Raw genomic sequence first — 24154 nt, 5'->3', positions numbered from 1 at the left:
AATTTGGTAAATTATTTGTAATGCACGATTACTAAGATGTAACCTGCAACATATTCCTCAATTTTTTATTTTTTATTTTTTTATTTATATTTTTTTATAATCATTAGATATTAGCTTATACTTTTCTTAATCCATTGCAAGCATTTTACACTAATCATGACGGTAATGAGTATAAACCACTTGGTACAAACCAATTCTACACTACCGAAGCATGGAATGAATATTGTAAATACAATGTACACTTGGAGACTTTTCTAACGTTTCACTTTTCAAACTTGAATATCTCAGTTATGAGTAATGATAATGATTTAAAATTCTACATACAATCATTGGACTACATTCTATGCAAGCTCACGATAAAATCACTCATCCATGACGATTGGACGCTTTAGCACATGGGGAAGGTGTGGTTCTATATTTTTGCACGTGGACATGTTGAAAAGCGATTCAATTCTAGTTTTATTTCAATTTAATTATTATAGGTGGGTTCTAATACAAGGAAAACACAAAATTAATTTACAAAACAATATAGCTCGTATGAATATTCAGGAGCGCAATCGCGCACTTTGCATTTTACAGGCTACCTTTACCACTTACTAAAGCGTCCGATCGTCACGGATGAGTGATTTTATCTTTAGCTTGCACATATTGTAGTCAAATGATCACATGTGCAATTTTAAATAAAAATATTTACTCATAACTGAGATATGTAAGTTTTAAAAAGTGTTGCGTTAGAAAAATCACCAAGTGTATTAAAAGGCGGTATACATGTCATTCCAATTTAATTTCGATTTCATAATTCTAGGTAAGTTTTTACACAATAAAAACATAACATTAATTCAAAATCAGACATTATGGCTCGTATGAATATTCAGGAGCAAAACGGCTAAATCGGCATGTTGCAAGTAGGTCAGTTATTAAGACTTGTAAGTTAATGCGTTTTACTTCTCATATTGTTATTATTTAACTTCGTACGAGTTTGCGAATTTTACTTTTGAAGTGACGTTTTTAGTTGGTTAAGTTTTATATTTTGTTGCTTTTAAATTCTGTACGAACAGAACAAATACAGTATTCTGATTATATCATAACAATTAGCTTATATGAATAGTTGTTATTCTTATACAACTTTATTTACTTTTGTTTTCGATAACATTCTTAGCTGATGACATAAATCTGTGTGTAACCTTAATATGATTGCATTTCCCATATTAAGCGCGTGTCAGTCATTATGAACGGCATTCTGGAATTAAACTCGGCGCCGAGACGTGCTATGTGAATGCTTTAAACTGAAAATAGATAATTCGGTTTATGCCTTTTGATCATAAAAAGTGTTTGCAGGTGCTCATGAATGTCCAATTATTTTATCCGCTATGTTTTAAAGTTGCATTGTTTTCAATTAATAATAAATAAACATAACGCAAATGTAAGTGAAGTGCCTGCGGCTGATTTTGCCAGTTGAGATTATAACCAAAATTATGTTTTATCATGTTCTCAAATACTTATTTAGATCTCAGCCAATATTTGAAAACAATATAAATAACAGATGGATATCGAAACGCCAGAGACATGCTCAGGATCGAAAATCTCGTTACCATCCGAATGGCTGTAATAATGTAAAATGTATATTAAACAATAATAGGAAAACAATTATTAGGAGATACTTGATATTTACCTCCGTTAGTTTTATATGAAGGGCGTGTGACAAAGTGCCTATTCAATACAGTCACTGCATAAAGTATTTAATAATAATAATGTTATATACCCTTCATATATAGAAGGTTAATTTCGTTCTATAACTTGCGACGAATTCAAAATGTATCATAATCTTTACAGTTCCGAGTTTGCATTGTATACAATGTACTGAAACGAAATCATTTCTGTGTGAATATTATGTCTCGATAACACAGTCATGAACATTGGTATTTAAGAAAATCCCAACATATCGGTTAGATATTCTGATACGTGCTTGAGATTAATAAAGTGAAGCACTCTTTTTAAATGTTCTTTTCAAGTGTTTATGTACTCAATAATTAATGGTTTATGACTGTATGGTTTTATTTTAGTATACATTAAGCTTGAAGGCCATGCGTACATATACAAATAACAAACAAATCAACAATATAATCAGCAATGTTCAACGACATACAGGCATATAAATTTACAGTTTTCAGCGATATAAATTTTGAATTAACAATGAAAGGAATATGCAACTATAAAGACGTGCATATTGAAAATAACAGCTATTTTTAACATGTATATATATGTGTGTATAACACTCATGTATGTTTACAATATGCAAATTGTAGAGAAAGCGAATATAATTAATTATACGATCTATGGGATAAAAAGGGACTAAAAATGCGAAATCTTACACTTAAATGAATAGATTTTATTACACAACAGGAGTGATTAATAAGTCGGTGTTCATAAACGATAATTCAAACTTGTATCTGGCTTAAAAACAAAACAAAATGGAAATATTTATCCTTCTTGCTTTTTGAAGTAAATCTTGGCATTGCTTATGTATTTGTATGTGAATGTATTTTTCAAAGATGAATATAAATAGTTTAAAAAAAGTAAGACGCAAAAAAAGAATCCACTTTGCATGCGTCGATTTGTTCTAAACGTTCGAGGTATCAGAGTATTTCATATTATAGCTCATAATATAGCTACAACCTGACTTTCATAATATAGCTACTACCTGACTTTCATATTATAGCTTCAACCTGACTTTCATATTATAGCTACAACCTGACTTTCATATTATAGCTACAACCTGACTCTCATATTATAGCTACAACCTGACTTTCATATTATAGCTACAACCTGACTTTCATATTATAGCTACAACCTGACTTTCATATTATAGCTACAACCTGACTTTCATATTATAGCTACAACCTGACTTTCATATTATAGCTAAAACCTGACTTTCCTATTATAGCTAAAACCTGACTTTCATATTATAGCTACAACCTGACTTTCATATTATAGCTACAACCTGACTTTCATATTATAGCTACAACCTGACTTTCATATTATAGCTACAACCTGACTTTCATATTATAGCTACAACCTGACTTTCATATTATAGCTAAAACCTGACTTTCATATTATAGCTACAACCTGACTTTCATATTATAGCTACAACCTGACTTTCATATTATAGCTACAACCTGACTTTCATATTATAGCTACAACCTGACTTTCATATTATAGCTACAACCTGACATTCATATTATAGCTACAACCTGACTTTCATATTATAGCTACAACCTGACTTTCATATTATAGCTACAACCTGACTTTCATAATATAGCTACAACCTGACTTTCATTATATAGCTACAACCTGACTTTCATATTATAGCTACAACCTGACTTTCATATTATTACTACAACCTGACTTTCGCAAAACTACATCAACTATTCAGCTGTCAAGTTCGAATGTTCCTACACTTGCGATTACTTTCATATGAAAATGAATAACTATTTCATAAGTACCTGACACTGTGTTGTCTTATGCATTATTTAAAGCTTGTAAACAATCGTTTGAGTTCCGCTTGCTTATTCATAAACATTTCTTCTGTGAACCATACAGTCCATAAATATGGTTTTGAAAAACATAACATGTTCATCGGTTTGTTTATAACTTGCGAAGGTGTCGAATGAAAATTGTCATGTGATTTTTTCATGAAAAGGTATTATCTCTAAAGATAAAGATATTGATTTTTAAACAGAATGATTGGACAATTATGATTTTACGACTCAAAATTAATTTCAAGTGTTTAAATAAAATAACTGTGAAACAAGTTAAGATTAGGACCTTCTAATGAAGCATAATATTTGATATAATTAAACTCAACATCGGATTTAGTCTCTTGCTTAATATTCTGTGATTTATGCATTGAACATATGTATAAATGCAAAATGTACATGTAGTTGTTATATTATTTTCTGAGGATTGATAATCCGTCCGATTAAAGACATTCGTATACCATTAGCTCAGGAAATACTGGGATACATACAAACGAAAAACAATTACATACGCAATGTTTAAAAATCGCTAGTCGGAAGACAGCATTCATGCTTGATTCTGTCGTCAAAAGTAATGCTTGTTTCCGACCAAATATAAACTCCAAACTTCCGTCGGAAAGTAAAACAAATATCTGAAAAAGCAGAAAATCCATTCATGCATATTACACGAGGACATACTGAGACTTTTATATACCAAAAGTGTTCATATGGTTGTCTATTATTTAATAGTTTCAACAAATATATGTTTCTCATGGACTTTAGAAGTGTGTGACCCACAACAAATACATGAAGGTCACGGATATACGACTGATTAATTATGAAATCGGTCGATTTAATAATCACCGAAATACTCTTTTGTAAAACTAGTCATAAATAGATATTTGAATCACACGATTTTGGATGTTAATATCGACTTTAAATGGATTACTAGTGCAGTCATGTTTGCTTTTATATTTCAAGTCTTATATTGTTACATTTTTTAATGGATCTCAATCCTAGCAAACCAAAAACTTACATAAACAAAACTGACCGCTATAGTGTTAGAATGTATACGTTTTCAGGTGACTTTGAGAAGTAAGTCAATAAGTTTAACTTTGTTATTTGACCAAAGTCGAAACGCGAACAAAAGTGTCTTTGCTATTTGAAAATGTCCCACAAATGTTCACCTATTACGCTACAATATGTATACTGTGTAAAGATGTTACTTAGAGGAAGTATTGAACGATGTAGTAATGTGTAAAACACCGATAGCTGTTATATGTAATATGACTTAGTAATTAAAAATATACATAGGAATGCTGAAAATGTCATATTGTATTATTTGAAATGGCTGTTAAATATAGCGTATAACTGCACTATTTATGATTTATTAAATACTTAGTTAGGTAATAAATTTCTAAAAACAGGATACGTTTTTATATCATATTATTGCAAGAACCGCACTGCCTTATGTAGAATATACCCGATGCTCCTCAAATTTAACATCCAAAACATATGACTTCCTTATTGTCGTTTTCTAAACCTATTTAAGTGATTCATTTATTCCTTGCACTCAACTGGTTTGTCTTATATTCCTTATACACATTTACTAGCATATATTTCAATACTTTTGCTAACACTATGTAACCAAAAACAAAAAATAAAACGGAAACAAAAGTGACTTAATGGCTTATACACAAGAGGGAAAACGGATCATACCAAAACAAACACTTTACAAAATGCAGAAGATGCCGAGTATTCCTGATGAAAATGTCAACAAAACCATGTATATATAAAAATTTACGGATTTTCAGAAAATATTATAATATTACATCTAATTCCATACGTCAAATTTCCATATGAAAGTTTGATTTGACCAGACCGAAAGGAAACGAAGGAACCAAGCCTACAAATTAAACATAAAACGCTATAAACACAATGTTTTGGATCTGTAGAGAAAAAACATTTGCTGCTTCTACTTGACAATAGAAATGTTTAAATTAATTCGTTGGAATAACAAATAATACTCAACTGCTAAGACTTAAGCGTAAGTGTTGTACGATGGCCGTATATTGACTTCACGTGCACCGGATAACATACGAAGCCATGAGTGAGATACAGTTCTGTACTGCTAAAACCACCAACATCATCAGCTGAGAACGATGATGTTGGTGGTTTTAGCAGTACAGAACTGTATCTCACTCACTCATAAAATACCTGTTGAAGAAAATTTCCAAAAATAGCCAAGTGGGTTATAAACGAAATAAATTACACGTTTGTAGATTAATATGTGTTTTACAGCACGTTTTATCAGTAAAACGGGCATAGCGGCTGCGCAAACGTTATTAAATTCGGTTCTCGTGTCAGTAGTCAATTCGAATTTTGCTTACACTTACACGCTTAATTTTTTCATTTAACGAACAAAGATAAATATGATGAAATCGATAAGATTTGTATTTCGAACTCGCTTGCGGAAAGCTCGATATAGAAAACCAGTGTATGTGGGTACGTTCGTGAATCCGAGTTTGTACGGATTGGAACTTTGTTATTCATCATACAATTATTAAATAGCGTAGAACAAATCCCCATACGATATGTTGCATTTTATTCGCGCCTCTCTACCGCAAAAGTCAGCGTCACCCTTAGAGATCAAAGCAAAAATGATCCGGTTCCGGTTTGTGTATGCGTCGAAAACGTACTAATTACAAATTATCGAACATTTCCAATTACAGTATTACCTCATGTTTAACGTTGTGACATTATTGGCATTATTTAAATTTGGACTCTAAGGTAGTTGAGCTGCCCAGTCCGCTGAAATGCATCAAGTAGAACTTTCGTTTAGATACAAAATCTGCTGAAGATGCACTTGCAGTGATGACCTATAATAGTGCCTGTCATGATTCGGCTACTCCTCCTCAAAGGTGCATTCTCAGGTCTGTGTCTACTGGAACTTTCTCCCTTCGCAACAGAACTCTCTCCCTTCGCAACAGAACTCTCTCCCTTCGCAACAGAAATCTCTCCCTTCGCAACAGAACTCTCTCCCTTCGCAACAGAACTCTCTCCCTTCGCAACAGGTCGCTGGGCCCCAATGCAATCCCTCCAATATGAGCAGCATTACTGGTAAGCAGAACATATTATTAATATAAATGTAATGCATTGTACGAGTATACGTATTCATGATTCGGCTTGGTTATTGAGCAATAGCTGAATTCTATTGTTATTTTCCTAAGATTGTGATGTGGTGAGACTAGTTTATGTCCTTTTATATGTTGTGGGGCCGATGATGTTGTTCAGGCCGCTAAGTGTCATTTGGATTCTGGATTTTGTTTATAAACCATTTAGTAAGCGGATGGAATCATTCTTTCATCGTCGTGTGATGTCTCCTGTGTACAGACATTTCGCCGTTTTCTTACTGTATAACTTTTCTGTTCCAAGTAGAGATATTTTACACTAAGAGAAGATATATTCTTTACAATCAGCTAGTATTTTGAAGATCTTGATTTGAGGAGTTCATCAATATGTGCGAGTATCGCAATATTGCGAATGTAATGTGTGTTCTTGCATGATAGTGATAGTGCACGTGCGAAAGGGCCTGCAAAAAGTTAAGCAGTTAATTGTAAAATTAATTTCCCTCCTGTAGCTAGTATTGTATTCATATGATATCCTTCAACCGAGAGACATTTGTACGCCTGCCTTTGCGCCCATGACATGTTCCTGAAGCTGTCAATGATTTCGTTTCTTATGGAGAATGAAATGTCCTATGAATATATTGCTGAATTTAAAAAGTTTGGCATATGCATTCATTCAGACTTTTCAAAATATGGTTTATTGTATTGAATAAATGTTAAAGTGAAAGTACTTTTATGCATGTTATATATTTAGTTTTATTTGATTGAACAATACTAGTATCACACAATTGAATCTCCGCTATAACACCTTTGAAGAACAGCCGGGCTGTATGCTTAGATCGTCTCTAACTTAGCTTTTACCTCTGCAATGCTTTGAAAAATAAATTGTAAGTGTTTAATCCTTAAAAAGGAGAAACGAACACACTTGCTATCAGTTTTAGTATATATATTAAGATATAATGGTCATGTGTTACTTATAATACACTGATGAGTTTTATTTGCGGTCTCACGTCGCGGAGTTCGATTTCACGATAGTTGAACAACACAAATTTAAATTAAATACAATAAGATGCAAATAAGTATACAAGCTTACTTCAATGATTTTATCATACAAGGTCACTGTGTCACACGGGTCAATTATAAGAAAATGCAAAAAAGGCACCTTTTGCTTTTTCAAAAAAATGTTTTAAAAACGATAAAATAAGTATCGTTTTTTTTTTTTAGAAATTAAATTAAAAATTATGTTTTAGGTAATCGTGTATTCTTTTTTCACTAAATAGTTGCATGTTTGTTATGAAGTTCACGTATATCAAAACATAATGGTGTTAGTAGATACACATAATATACTACGTGAGATCAAATCATGTGTCCTCACATGACGTTTAATGTTGTTTTTTTTCAGCACATTCAAATAACCCCATTTCATCCGCGTCATGCGAATATTGGTCTTATGGCATATGCGGCCAGCGTAGCTCAAGCCCAACCTGCGCACTAACGCAGTCTGGTCATGGGCTACGCTTTCCGCACTTGCACAGTCTAGTCATTGGCTACGCTCTCCTCTATCGAAAACACACAAGGATGCGTGGTATTTCCTGGGTATCTTCCTGAGTATGCAATTCCTGACAAGAGTGCGCGGATTCGCAGGCTATGCTGGAGCTACGCTGGCATCATGATGCATAAGACCCATTTTTGCATGATGGGTCTTTAAAAATATAATTGCCTCTTGTAAATGGAATATCAAACCATGATACTTTCCTACTGAAAATTGAAGTCACACTGTTTTATATATAGTAAACTGGCAAATGTCGGTAGCCTATTCTTGCTTGCAGGAAAGAGTTTCATACAGACACTTCACACACAGGTGGCTACTTAATTAAACTGATAGCTGCAAATTCCCTTGATCTTTTTTTTCATCATATTGATATGCTCATGAAAATGTCACAATGTGAGCTGTCCCCATGCTCTCACACAGCAAGTTTCCATGGCGGTGAATAACCTTAATACTATTCCGAAGTACAATCCATAAAATTTGTCGAAACATGTTTATTACCTACTTATCTCTAGATATATGTATGGTGCAATTCAAGGTTAAACGAAAATTGTAAAAACCTGAGTGGTTGGCTTTCAATGTTGTCAGGAGAGCAATCAGGGTATGTTTTTTTGTAAACGTTTCTTTAATTTATAACATATATTATCAACCACTTTTCTAATAATTTTACACAGTGTTTTAATCATTTAATGACTATGCGTTTATAATAAACTGAGTAGAAACCGATTGGGGAAATCTTATCAAAATATATGTTTCGCTTTTGTAAAAGGATGTCGTTATCGTGGCCTCTCTAGGTTTTCTTCATGCGATATTTGATGCAACGCATAAATATATGTGTAAATCACATATGATCCGTTTGGGAATCAAGCAACTGTTAAATTTATCATCAAAACGCCTTTGTTGAATAATCGTTTTTTTTATTTAATTTAGACAATTTTTAAAATCACGAGGATTCAGGGTCCAACTTGTTTTTTTTAATTAATTTCTATGAAGTGTAAATTTTCTATGATCATATCTGTCGAGAAGACACTGAAAGGCACAATCAAAAGATGCACCAATATAGGAACGTACTCATTGAGTGAGTTCTCTGCTGTAGTTAATTTTTTGTTACACAGAGGTAAACGTTTCTGAGTGTCTTAATTGTAGTCACTTTCAAAGAAACTAATTGAATAGTTTTAGAGCTCTTTTTGGTGTTTTGGAAACTGTGTAGTTGATTAAGTGTATTATACGATAGATTGAGCCTTGTCCTCATGAATATTTCTTTAAATTCCATTGATGGGCGTAGTCGATTTAAAATAAAGGATATTACGGATATTTTATGAGATCTGTACACACGAAGATGTAATGCGGTCCTAACGCATCAATAGCTAGCTTAAGAAACTTCAGCGTATAGTTTATATAGTATTGACAGACTTGTACGCTGAAGCGAACCCCATATCGAAAGTCAACCAGAGTAGTAACATATTTATGTCACGCTATAAATCAAAGACCGTTCATTTTCTTGGATACATTTCTACATATATTGGTGAATGAATATAAATTACCGCATCGGGGCATATTTTAAGGTTCAAATGTTTAAAATGCATCTTACAATAGATGAAAATAACTCTCATCAGCCTGAACTTCACAATTTTGACGCCATTGTCGCTTTGTCACGTGACGAGTTTTCATTTGGATACTTTCGGATCGACCTTGATATTTTTTGCTGAAATTGTAAATATTACTTTCGTTTTCTGAAATCTAATATTTGTGATTTACAACTTACGTCTGCTGGATAAAAAGACTGATATCAAAGTGAATCAGGTAATTTTAAATATTTTTTACTTTGAGTTTGTATTTACACTACAATTTGTCTACAAAGCAAGCGAAAGTAATTTAAAATGCCGGGAAATGACATTCTGAATTTGAAAACACTAGAGCACATGGTAAGTTACTAAAAATAGAAATAACGTCATATGAGCGTGAAATCTCGGGAGATTCGCATTTCGAGAATGTCTGTCGCATCGCTGTTGTTCTCAGTATGTTAGAGCAGAAAATATAAATTTCAAATGTTTAAGAGTATTTTGTGAAAAATATATCAGTTAAATGAGAAAAATGTCAATCTTGCCAATTTAGTTGTTTATTTGGGCCAATAACTGCATTTAAAAGCTGTTTTGGACCGGTCTTTGTTAACTGTCAACTTTTCGGGAATTTCTGGTTGACTTTCCTTATGGGGTTGGTCCATAACTTTAATGTCGCGCCAGTCAAAAATCATAAAAAGCGATATTTAAAGTTATGGTAGCCAGAACTAATCAATAGCCTAATCAAAACCAATGACTGATGGATATCTAGTATGACACGTTATAAAAAATTCAAAATTTGCAAGTTTGCTCCTATTCGATAATTATTTGTGTATGGAGTGAATGATTTTGGGAGCAAAAATTATGTGTATAAATCCGCGGTTACACACGCGTTACTTACTATAATAATCGTTTGTATACTAACTTATTGTCAGAGTTGCACGACCGAGACCACGAATAAATGAGAATGCGAATGAGTCATTTGTTATGTGTAGTGCTGTAACATAAAGACCCCAAACGTTTAATAGTTGCTTATACTCATACCATACACTTAATTACAATATTGTGTTATTTCAATAGAATTTGCAATTGATTATTTTCTTTTACTATTTTATTGGAAAAGAAATAATGAGTAGGAGCTCAAGAAAGCTATATAAAGAGTAAGCACCATAAGGCTGACACAATATTTCAAAAAGATCACATGATTGGAATATCTTGTTAAAATGAGGTAAAATGTTTATAACTGGTATTTCATCGATGCAGTCACTGCTTCTGGTGTCGATCGCATCTTTCAACGACAATAGGTACCATGTAGTCAAACTCTGCCCTCTCTATGTGCCCGTCACCTGCAATTCAACAGGGAAATATAAATAAATTATAACCATGATTAGCAAATGTATCTTAAACCAAGCTATCTTAAGATAGCGTACGTCTGAAAATACGATGGCAAGCGATACATACAAGCCATATACGGTTAACACTGAAGTTAATCACGCATTTATATGTAAGTAAAGAAACTCATATTTGATTATAACGTTTTATTGTAAGCAACTATGCGTTTTCGTTCCTCAACATTGCCTTATTAATAAATGTTTTATTTTCGTAACACACAAAAACACAAAAACGCGTACAGGCAAAACGCGACGAAAAAATAATACAAAACGCGCCTCCGATTGTTGATAAAAAAATATTGTGAAAATGAAGTCCTACTTACCAGTCAAAACGTCGAGTGTTTCAAACAGCTCTTCACTCAGCGTTGTTTCGCCATACACGCTGATCAGTTCGTCCTTTGTTATGACGTCATCTCTGTTAGCGTCATATAGGTTAAAATTGCACTGATCTACTTGGACATGAAGGTCGAAATATTTCCCCTTCTGAAATCATGAAATAAACAACTCATTGAAACTCATTAAAACATTACATAAAACAAATTAATACAATATTTAAATGCGTATTTTTTTCGTGTGTCATGTGCGTTACACGACTTAACGTCCGAATGTACATGGTATGACTTCATTACAAACAAATAGTCCTGTGCTTGTAAGAAGTAATCATCAAACATCTGATGGCATTATGCTGAGTGTGGTTGGAAAAATAACAACAACATTAATAAAGGTACATACCTGTGAATTATGTGCAGCTTCACGTCTGAACCGTAATTTGACCCCGACGGAGCCCCCGTATGCGCCCCCACTCGTGATGTACCCACTGGCTCCGATGCTCCAGCCGCGTCCCAGATCGTGGTTGATCCCGCCGTCAAGGCGGGCGCCGCCACCTCCTGTGCCACTGAGTTTCAGATCGACCGAGGTACCCTGTGCAGCGCATATGGCGAACAGAGCCGCCAGAGTTGCCAAAATGGTGAGTTGATACGATGCCTGCAGTTGATATGAACAGTTGGTTCGATTAAACAAATTTGTATTTGAATCAGAATCACACCTCGTGTGTTTAAGCGGGTCAGCTATTAGTTTAACCCATTGATGCCTAGTGGACTCTCCCATCCTGCAAAATTGTATCATTTTATTTCTAAAATAAGCTATGTCTAGTAAATTTATTTCTATATTTAGAATATTTCTTACAAACATTTCTTTAACCAAACAGCGCAGACCCTGATGAGACGCCGCATAATGCGGCGTCTAATCAGGGTCAACGCTGTTTGCTAAGGCGCTAGGCCTAAATGGGTTAAACCTATCTATTATAGCCCGATTGCATCGAAAGCCTCAGGCTTATAGAAACGCTTTCGAGTCCGTTTCCTAGGCCTATAACCAGTACTTGGTGTCTTTTGGGGAAGATGTAAAGAACGCTGCCCATGTGGGGATCGAACACGTGATCTTATCCAAACGCCACGATGAGCACGGCGAACGGTCGGCTATTAGTTGTGCATCCAGCTCTTTTCTTTATACATGTGAAATCGTTTTTTTGTGTTAACGCAATAAGCGTAAATGAAACATTGAATCGATATCCAAATTATTTTTTTAATTGTAAACCTTTACAACAAATTCAATTTATTTGTGCATCAGTTCATTATAATGTTCAACCAATCATATCATTGATTGTAAGCATATATCGGTTTATTTATTTACGCGTGTAAAACTAAAGGCTGTGATGTATTTCAAGAATCTGATAAATATAAATTAAACTAATTTACACAGTTAAATGATCTTTGCAGTACCTGGAATTGTATATTTTTTATTTAGCACGAGATAAGCAAAGAATCATCTTATATCAACTACATTGTAGGCGACATACACATGATGATTTGATTGTCCAATGTTTTCAATGTCCATGAACCGAAATACTTTTCGTTATTGTTAAGTTCTTTGTAAAATTCTGATTACAAGAAACTAATGAATTTTGAATAATAAATTTAATAATAAATACTTCATCTTCAATATATATTTTTATTTAGTAATTACAAAAACATATGAATGTATATCTGAACATTTCAAAATTAAAAGAAAACTGCATAAGTGAATAACTACTCACCATCACTTCTTTCAATCACGAAAAGTTGTTTGTAACTACTGTACGGTTTTCTATGCATAAATACGCCAAGGCGAACCGGATATGAAATTCAGTGACATCATTTAAAACATTCTTTATCCATAGCTACGTGGTTCATTTCATTAATGTGGTAAATAGCGCGCGTCATTGTCTTTTATGTGTACTGTTTTGTTAAAAATACTATCGAGTTTATAAGGACATTTATTATACCGAGCGGATGTAAACACGCCTTTCAGCCAACAAATTAACTGAAGGTGTGTTTAAATGCTGTGAACCGTAGAAACTAACAAACTAAAGTATGCAAATGTATGTAAAAACATCCGGGAACGTTTAGTGTTTTATTGCCTGATGTTTCGTTCGATGGTTTCATGTTGTTGTTTGTCATACTGATGTCTTCTTATGTCGTCAGAACTCGCTTGGTGACTTTTCCTCTGGTACACGCGTCGAAGACATGTCTAATGACTCTTGCGCAATCTCGAACACACTCCTCAAACATGGCTTTCCTTGTTGAAGCGTTTCGCTGCATATTAGATTTGTGCGACATAAACTGAGTTTGCTGCTAGTCCGCACTCTTATATTATCTAAGTCATCGCATTTGTGAACGATATCGAACGAATGTCGTATGCATTTCGGCTGCACTCGTTATTACCGTACATATTATATTTCGTGTAAACGTCGTGTCTTTGTTGAAGAAAACTCGAAGGCATGTCGTCTTGAAACAATTCCGCGACCAACTTGTCCCCTAACTGGTGAGATATAACTCGCCAGAACTTTAAAAAAAGAATAGTCGAATATGTGTAATAACTAATATGTGTGTAACATAAGCGTTAAATGCATAACAGCTTTATACAAGTAAGGTTATTACATTCACAAACGATATATGTATTATGATTGACCCATGTTTTGTTGTATATAAATGTGTATACTTTTGTTGTAATATTCGTTGACAAATAACCTGATGTATTATGTAATTATCTGTTTAGTAAAATGCTCCTTTATTCAGATCACTTGATACAAAAATATTCAAGTAAACGTCATGCAAGCATTTCATGGTACGAGTCTGACAAATCTTTTTTTATCGTTCAAAGGCGTTGTAAGGGGGCTTACTGCCTTCTATGATAGTAGTAATTTTCGTAGCAGTTTTTTTATCTTGTATCAATATATATTAAAACGCATAGACAGTGTGAAAATACAGGTCAGTAGAAAAACGTCTAGTCAGTTTATCATCGAAGTCAATAATAACAACTGTTCAATAAATGGACACGCAGCAAATATTTACTAACACTTGAACAAATAATCAGAATTTGATTAAATTGTTGGTCAAATTTGTTTGAAGGTACATTTCATTGAAAGTAAGGTCGCATGATGTTTTCAATATCTTTTAAACATGAGCTAGTTTTAAAGCACAAGTATTTTATACGTTTTTATAATATTGTTTAAACACTGATACTTAAACTGTATTTATAATGTTGGATCTAAATGATCACATAAAAAAGCTTAACATGTTATTGTTTCACGTACCATTATGGTAGAAGGAAAACAACGCTGAAGTTTTCTACTTATACAAGATTGACTGCACTATACCATGAACTGCTAAAATGATGTATATTCATTAGCTCATGTGAGATTTATACTATTATAATTTAGTAATGATCTGTATAAAGCAGCTACGCTCATCAATGAAAATAAGGCACCAAGCGTATACCAATCAAAACACTTTTAAATTATTTCAAACAAAGTACAATATATGTTAAACTGCTAAACTGATACACGACATGTAAAGTGTTGTAACCAATGGATATATAATACTATTTAGTATATATGCCATCTTACACAAACAGTATAAAATTGACAATTATGGACAAGTATTGTTGACAACTACTTATGTAATCATATTTATTTATTCAATCTTTGTTTTTCTTAATTGGTCTATTCTGGAGATTTCAATGAGTTTGCTCCAGTTATCAAGACGCGTAGGATCTTTCGTGAACATTTTTTTCCTACTGTTACTATGTTTATAAAATCTTAAAATACAATTATGTGGTTGTTTATGTCAACGCCACGCACGATAACTCATTTAAAGCCATTTTGATCTTTCCCTTTTAAATGCAGCATGTAATGTACAATGTTAATGACATGAACTTGATACATAATCACTGTGCGCTAACATAATCACTTTGTGCTTACAAGAATATGCAAATGGAGACTTGTAAAAAATTGTCACGTTTAGACTGTTTGTGTAAGATGGCAATACTCTTCAGTAATACAATTTTTAACAATGGTATCAAAAACCTTTGTTTTACCTTGAAATTAATCGTTTAAAGGAAAATGATAACCATAAAAATGCAGTGGAATTCGAAATTGAACAACATGAATAAATGTTTTTTTATTTTGCAAAAATACGAAACTTAAGACTGTTCTAAATTCGATGTATCCTATTTGGCTCTTCACATTTTAACTTTATGTAAGAAAATTTTATATTTCAATGACCTTTATTTTTATTATTTGAGGGTTTTTTTATCAACATTATTTCTGCTTTTTGATTTACATACCAAGTATGACTGCTGCAAGTTTAACCTCTTTTTCTTCACGCAACCAATAGTTCAACTGCTTGATACAATTCTTGGTCACATGCAGTAACTTCACATCCTAGTGTGTGCATAATGATATGAACGTCACAATAAATGTGACAATACTTACGTCAAAGAAAGATGCTACATTGAGTGTACATGATTGTTCTGTATTTCAATTTCGCAAATAAAAAGTGTATGCTTGCTTACAATAGTATTCCTAGGCTTGTGTATACATTTTTAATAAATAGTAATCCATACATTCATCAAGAAGCAGACATCCCATTGAAAAATACTAAAAACCCACAGTAAAAGGCTGGATATATATTCATTTTTAATTCGGTTTAGTTGCATTATCATGTGTATGAAAATTTTGATGTTGGTAACGCGTATTTTATCATTTCCAAATTATTTAAAACTGTACAATAATGTGTGTACAATCAAAACCGTGTTCCCTCCCCATACTGGCAAATTACTCAAACTCATATAATAAGTTTTATCTCGACAGGCGGTTTGTTTTCAATGGGCAAAATGAAAACAAGTTAGTGTTTTCCGTTAAAAGTTATGAGCAAACACGAAAGTTTAAACACAGTGTTTTGTGTGATCATCTTTTTAGATATATGGTTGTTTTTAATCCGGATATTTACAAACTGTACTATACTCTTCTATTAACAATATGCCACACAGTTCCACTCTTTCTTTTGTCTGTGCTGAAAAAACGAAAACTCAGTCACCACAAAGAAGTTCTATATTGCTCTATGTGTCTTTCAAATCAAGTATAGAATTATGGAACTCCAGGGGCGAATGCCTTGTTAACATCCGCAAGTATGTTACTCAAATAAAAAATACCATTTGACTTTAAAATAGAGGATAAAAAATGAAACAGCATTAAGCATAAACATGATTACGGCTGGTATAACCGCCCAAAACGGAATATGCACAGTATGGGGGATTTGTACAGGTAAAAAATGCTTTTTGAACCTTGCATTTAGCCCAGAACTAATTACAAACACACAAATGTAAATAAACAGTAGCCTCATTAGCAGCGTATATTATACAGTAGACATTGAATGTATGCTAGAATTTGTATTGTGGTAAAAATGTAGTGATATTATAAACGTGCGTATAACGAAAGTGTGTAACTCATCGAACCGGCTAGTTCAGTTTGTTGACGTATAGACTACAAATACGACGATCGCGGGTTCGGTCCTCGATCCGAAAAACCAACTTGTGTGGGATTTGGCAACACAAACGGCTTTTCTGCCTCTGTCTTTGAGTCAAGTAAGGCCGTAGTCAGTTAATATGGATTAAGTATATGCACTGAGTATTGGTAAATCAGCTTATCCCGGAAACGTGTGTGTTGGTAAACTAATCGCAGTGATAAAAGAAAAATACTGCCGAAAACTGTGAATATTCCATCCAAACTAACAAACGTAGGTTACTTGGCAAAGTGCAATTCTATTGTATGAAATCAAAGCATTGCATCCTACGTGACTTGTTGAACATTCGAGTACAAGGGCAACACAATACACTTGTTTCGACAAATATAGCAACTGTGTCATCCCAAAATAACAGCTACAACATATTACCATTAACTGTTTACAGCGCTGCGCCAATGCCGGTGGTTATCGATCAAGCTAAGTTACAAGACTCGCTAGGAGGAATAATCGATACAACTGTCACGATTGTGGAATTATATGTCGTGCCGTTCCGAAGTAGTGATCCACGCCTTCCATTAGACGCTTGCCGGTCTGTTGATCTTTTGAACGATTAAAGGTTGCGTTAACTAATATATACTCTAACGGTATTAATAAACTATTTAATAACACATTCTTAAACACAATCATACGCAGATATATAATGGATACGACGTTCGCCTCTTACCCTTCTCGCACCCTTCAAAAAATAGAATATTGTTTAAAGGTAATACTTTTTTATCACTCTCCATTGTTGTATGAATCAGAGTGAATCAGATGAAGTTGCTTTTGTTTGTGTTTTAATAGCTCGGGATTTCCATCGCTTGGTTCGGCGTTCATTCAGTCGAGAAAAGTTGTCTTTGAAGACGATTTATCATCTTTCACTAGACGATCGGCATAATATCGTAACTTATACCTTCATTATGAGAACTCTTCCGATCATTATCTTTGTGCAGCTTTCTGTGGCACGTGCGGAGGTTGCGGGACCCAGAACGTCTCGAATGGTTGCCAATCGTTAAAAGAACATCCAAACGCCGTTCCTATTATAAATGAAGTTTACATTATGGCTTTGGCTAGCTGTGCGTCAATGGATATAACAATAATACACTGTTACAAGTTTTATGGTGCAGCTTTTCGCGTTTTTGAACGGTTGATGATTGTTTAATACTCCGTCTTCCTCTCAACCGAAATCCTGTGTCCGCCCTTGATATCGTCAACACTTAGGTCGATTGTATTACAATTGAACGCAAATGTAATTTTAACCAATTATTTCAACCTATTACAACTTAGCAAACAGTTTGTATATAATGTAATAAATGTTTTTCATGTATTTTTATTGCAAATAATTAATGGCATATTATTATGCGGCTACCAATACATCTAACCAGTATAAAAGGCATTATGCTGCACATGGTTATTGTACATGAAATCAATGCACAAGAGTGTATACTGTACACCAAATGAATGCAATATGCTATACATCACATCAGTGCACTATGATGTATACTGTCAACCAATCATTGCACTAGGTTGTATACTGTAATCGACTCATTGTACTAGGCTCTATAATGTAATCACATCATTACAATTCGTTGTATAATGTAATCAAATCATTGCACTAGGATGTATACTGTAATCCAATCATTGCACTAGGTTATATACTGTATTCCGATCATTTAACTTAGTTGTTTATTGTAATCCAATCATTGCACTAGGTTGTATACTATAATCAAATATTTGCCATTGGTTGTATACTGTAGTCCAATCGTTTCACTTAGTTGTTTATTGTAAGCCAATCATTGCACCACGTTGTATACTGTAATCCAATCATTGCACTTGGTTGTATACTGTAATCCAATCATTGTACTAGGCTCTATACTATAATTCAATCATTGCACTACGCTGTATACTGTATTCTAATCATTGCACAACGTTGCATAATGTAATCCAATCATTGCTCTACGTTATATACTGTAATCCAATAATTGCACTAGGTTCTATACTGTAATCCAATCATTTCACTTAGTTGTTCATTGTAATCCAATCATGGCACTAGGTTGTATACCATAATCAAATAATTGCCCTTGGTTGTATACTGTAATCCAATCAGTTATCTTAGTTGTTTATTGTAACCCAATCATTGCACTATGGTGTATACTGTAATCCAATCATTGCACTTAGTTGTATAATGTAGCCCAATCATTAAACTGACTTGTTTATTGTAATCCAATCATTGCACTAGGTTGTATACTGTAATCCAATCATTGCACTTGATTGTATAATGTAATCCAATCATTTCTCTCAGTTGTTTATTGTAATCAAATGATTGCACTAAGTGGTATACTGTAATTCAATCATTGCACTAGGTTGAATAATGTACATCTAATCATTGCACTTGGTTATATACTGTACATCCAATCAGTACACAAGGTACCGCTGTATTCCCATAAATTGCACAATGGTATAACTGTATAATGTATATCCAATCAGTGCATTACGATTTATACTGTACATCCGATCATTAGATTAGGTTTTATACTGTAAACAGAAATCATTGCACAAGATTGTATTCCCATCATTGCACTAGGATATATGATGTTCCTAAAATAAGTGCCTTACGGTGTTTCCTGTTCATGAAAGCAACACTATGGTGTATCATTTCATATCATCTTCGCCTGTGGTCCCATCTGGGACAAAGGCCGCCAACCAGCTTCCTCCAGGCGTCTCGACTCAGTGCGAGTCCCTCAAGCTGCCCCCATGTTTTGCCCATCTGCTTAGCATCTGCAACCAGGTCCCGGTGCCAAATATTTCTAGGCCGCCCTCTCGTCCTTTTCCCTTTGGGGTTCCATGTTAGAGATTGCCTTGTCGTATAAGATGCAGGTTTGCGTAGGGTGTGGCATATCCGCCGCCAACGTCTCTGAAGGACATCTTCTTCAACTGGTCGCTGCTTTTTTTCTTCTCAATAAATCTTCGTTGGAGATCTTGTCTGGCCAGTGGATCTTGAGGATCTTCCTGAGGCAAGTGTTGATGAAGACATGGATTTTCTTTATGGTAGTGACAGTGGTTCCATAGGTCTTTGCTCCATGGGGGAGTATAGGCTTCACGATGGTATTGAAGAACCTTATCTTGCTGGTGTATCGGGGCTGAACTGTATCCCAAGATGTTCTTCAGCTGATGGAAGACTACTCGTGCTTTACCGATGCGGGTTCTGACATCTGCATCCGTTCCTCCCTGGTTGTCCAGAATGATGCCGAGATAGGTGAATTGGTGCATAAAGTACATCCAATCAGTGCACTAGGATGTATACTATACAGCCAATCAGAACACTATGGTACAAATTTAGGCACAGAATTATATAACGGTATTACATCTACGTAATTTGCATACATTTAATTATCTTCTTAATACGTATGAAAGCAAAGCTCTGTACGTTTTCCTCTATGGTTGCAGCGTGTTTGGCAAGAACATACTACGGACGCTTCATTTATTCTTTTAGGTTAGCTACTACACACCGGAAGATGCAAAGCTTCAATACACGTTTGAAACCAACGTGTGCGCATGCGTTACGTATGTTATGTTATATTAAAATGCGTGGTATTTAACGTTTCGTACAAACATGTTCTTAAAAATATATTAGCTACGATATTATTATAATAGTCCGAAAATGAATGTCATATTTGAATTGTAAAACATGCCCGCAAGTTATTGCTGATGCGAACGAAGTTTTAGGTATCGTCAAAGACAAACCTTGTGATGGTATTCGCAAAATAAGACTCGTACTCAGTTGAATTGGTTTGAGAGACGTTTACAAATTAATTTCAATGGACACCAGCAAGACCAGTCGAACTGGATGCGTTCCTTACTGTTATTGAAACTGCAATTGTTAGTGTATGGAAAAGGTCAGCCCAATACTACTTATAGTATTTAAATTTAAAAGAAGGAACGCCCGCGACACATAATCCGTGTATGTGATATGTGCATGTGGCGTCAGAACCGCGAACTTCATACGTTATTTCATTTTGTTGAATATACCAAAAGTAACCTTAGTCATTGTTTCTCGTTAATATTGGTATTCTAGTTGGAAATAAGGAAACAGGTCACATGGATGAAATCATATTAAATCAAAGAACAGTGTTTTCTGTTGACTTTCCTGTTATAGTCATAGATGGTATAGATGATTTATCGAGAAAACACTGTGCTTATACTTATAAGTTTAGATTTTGATATTTGATATTTGTATGGTTTCGGCTAATGAGACACAAACACGCTTTCAAAAAATAGATAACCATACATTTTTCATTGTTGACACACACATTGAAACTGTTATAACTGGACCGTTTACTTACTTTGATCAGGAAAAGTCATCTTTTTTCGGAGTGGGAAAATGTTGTTTAAAGTGTACTTTAAGCTTGCTTGCCATTTTTATCTCGAATGTCTGCTTTTTTTAATAATCATGCCTTGTTTACCATTAAGCGTATGAAAAAAAGAACATCTGATCTTTAAAACAAAAGCATTAATAATTTTCTCTTTGATACATCACAAATGTGTCCTACAACTGTGATAATAAAAAATAGAGACTAGCCCGTAAAATAAATTGGTGGAAAATGTTTATATTTACGTCATATTGAAAACATACACAATTGCATGTGTGATGGTCACAATAGAGATGTCGATGACATTCTAATGCAGTAACTGCGAAAACAAGAAACATGGGTCATATAACTAAATCTAAGACTAAATGAGTCGTGTTCTGAGAAAACTGGGCATACTGCATGTGCATAAAGTTTCGTCCCAGATTAGCCTGTGCAATCCGCACAGGCTAATCAGGGACGACACTTCCGCTTTTATGACATTTTTCATTTAAATAAAGTCTGTTCTTAGCAAAAATCCGATTTAGGCGGAAAGTGTCGTCCCTGATTAGCCTGTGCGGATGACTCATAAAATTATATGTTTGAAGGAGCAATGCTATTTAATAAATTGTATTTACACTAAAAACATTTGACTTAGTAGCAGAAACTTAGTTTTGAATATACAAATATGTTCGTTCTACAATCGTATACGTTGTCGCCATTGAGCTATGTAGAATAGTGGATCAGACGTTCAGCAATACCCTGTAAATTATTAGCAGACGACATTATGATGCCGCCATAGAGAGAAAAAGAGGCGGTATAATTGGCAGCATATATTCATGTTATTTTGTGCTTTAAAACGTCACGTTACTATGGAAACCAATTATTACTGAGATAAAATAAAACTGCAGAATTTAGAGATGGCAATACCAATACGACAGCTATTTTTGTTCGAAAATCGACCAATCTCGGCAAATACGGATTTTGGGGACTTAATGTTGATCGTGACTCTTATGTTAAATAAATTTGATTATTCGATTTATTTTTAAAAATGGATTCGTTACTCGCGTTGACGTAATTGAGACATAAAGGTCTAACTGAACGAGGTAGGGACGACTTCCTCTTTCGAAGTTACGATGTTTTACATATACAAATGTGTTGTATGATATAAATGGTTTTGTAGCCGAAAAATTCAAAAGCACATCAACGAATTAAAATATTTTATAGTGGAAAATTGTTGAGAGTGTGTGTTATAGCATGCTTTTGTACATAAAGTTTCCAAGCCGAAATACAATATTTTTTTAGATAGTGATTAAAAGGTATTTTTTAATACTTTGATTTCGATAATTTACGTGGTATAAACGGATGTCATGTGGCTCGCGTTTGTGTTAAGTTACTTACTTATTATATAGATAACTGTTTATGTCACCAATGTCCATTGTTTACTAAAATTAGAGTAAGCAAAATAATTTATTCATTTAACATGAAATGGTGCAATCAGTTAGAATAGACTTAGCATTATGCGTTTGAACATGCAAAACGGTGCAAATGATTCATGTCATTCAATAACCATATAGAATAACTGAAGCGCATACGACGATCTTTGTGTTTTCGTTTGGTGAAGTAAAATATTCAACAAAAATACGCGGCTTCTTAACTAATACCTCCAGTGTAAAAAACGGTAAACTTTGTGTCTTGCCAAATGTAGAACGAATGTTTTTGACAGCAACAGTTAAGTTGATCGATCTTTTGTATTGTGTATAGCAAGTAAGTAAAACGTTTACCTACAAAGCGGACAAACAAATCATGACTGCTTGAACTTAACCTTGTGTGTAAGGATGTATTATATGACAGGTATTATTTTTTTATTATATGAAAGATTAATTTTAGGGTTGTTTTGTTTGTTTAAATAATTGCAAAAGGTCCTAAAATATCTCATTATTAATCGGTATTTGGTAAATAGTGTTAATCTCGTGTCTTCCGATGGATCTCCTGTAAGCTGGATTGTCAATTGTGGTTCATCAATTGGTTTGTCTTATAATTAACTTCTGTTTTATGAGCAGGGGTAGTCGGTGTTTTTATTTTTACATGTTACCCACCTTGTTTACGTGTCAATAATTCCATTTCCCTAATGTAATGTAATGCAATGCAACGTAACGTAACGTAACGTAAAGAAACCAAACGTTACGTTGCGTTACGTTACGTTATGTTATGTATGCTATGTTATATTATGTTATGTTATGTTATGTTATGTTATGTTATGTTATGTTATGTTATGTTATGTTATGTTATGTTATGTTATGTTATGTTATGTTATGTTATGTTATGTCATGTCATGTTATGTTATGTTATGTTACGTATGTTATGTTATATTATATTATATTATATTATATTATGTTATGTTATGTTATGTTACGTTATGTATATTATATTATGTTATGTTATGTAATATTATGTTACGTTATGTTATGTTATGTTATGAAATTTTATGTTATGCGACATGACGTGACGTGATGTGATATATCATAGCATATAATTTCACTACTTAGCATATCAAATCAATCCTATTTAATTAACATAATTGCATATAGTGATTTGCTAGTTTAAATGTTAATGAAACATATGGAATTGTTTAATCATCTATAGGCCACTCGTGTAATGACCCCTTTCTAACATTATAGAGGTAAATATGTCTGCATGTACATATTGGTTTGATTTCCTTTGATTGCTTAACATTCATAATCAATATCAAATCAGATTTGTATACATGTATTACCAGGCTGCTTG

General features: G+C 33.7%; 2 protein-coding genes across 3 annotated transcripts in view; one reads left to right on the top strand and one right to left on the bottom strand.

The window, feature by feature from the left end:
- Window positions 1–10894: 10894 nt before the first annotated feature.
- LOC127849825 (uncharacterized) lies at window positions 10895–21383 on the bottom strand. The gene is made up of 6 exons (XM_052382576.1): window positions 21365–21383; window positions 19726–19853; window positions 17935–18058; window positions 11875–12209; window positions 11466–11625; window positions 10895–11097 (listed from the first exon to the last, which is right to left on the bottom strand). Exons 1-6 carry the CDS (start codon window positions 21381–21383, stop codon window positions 11015–11017), a joined length of 849 nt encoding a protein of 282 aa, XP_052238536.1. The 3' UTR covers window positions 10895–11014.
- An 849-nt stretch (window positions 21384–22232) lies between these two features.
- The window catches only part of LOC127850248 (monocarboxylate transporter 13-like), a 37307-nt gene continuing 35385 nt past the window's right edge, over window positions 22233–24154 (top strand). Inside the window, exon 1 of one of the 2 annotated variants that reach the window (XM_052383127.1) lies at window positions 22233–22473. The gene's annotated coding sequence lies outside the window, so the exon portion shown is untranslated. Of the gene's footprint in view, window positions 22474–23031; window positions 23135–24154 lie in introns of those variants that run through there. The other variant, XM_052383128.1, reaches the window with a different exon arrangement.

This window comes from Dreissena polymorpha, chromosome 11 (genome assembly GCF_020536995.1).
Source record: "Dreissena polymorpha isolate Duluth1 chromosome 11, UMN_Dpol_1.0, whole genome shotgun sequence".
Classification (NCBI taxonomy): Eukaryota; Metazoa; Mollusca; class Bivalvia; order Myida; family Dreissenidae; genus Dreissena; species Dreissena polymorpha.
The sequence above is the reverse complement of the archived record's forward strand: the minus strand, read 5'-3'. Positions and strand labels throughout refer to the sequence as shown.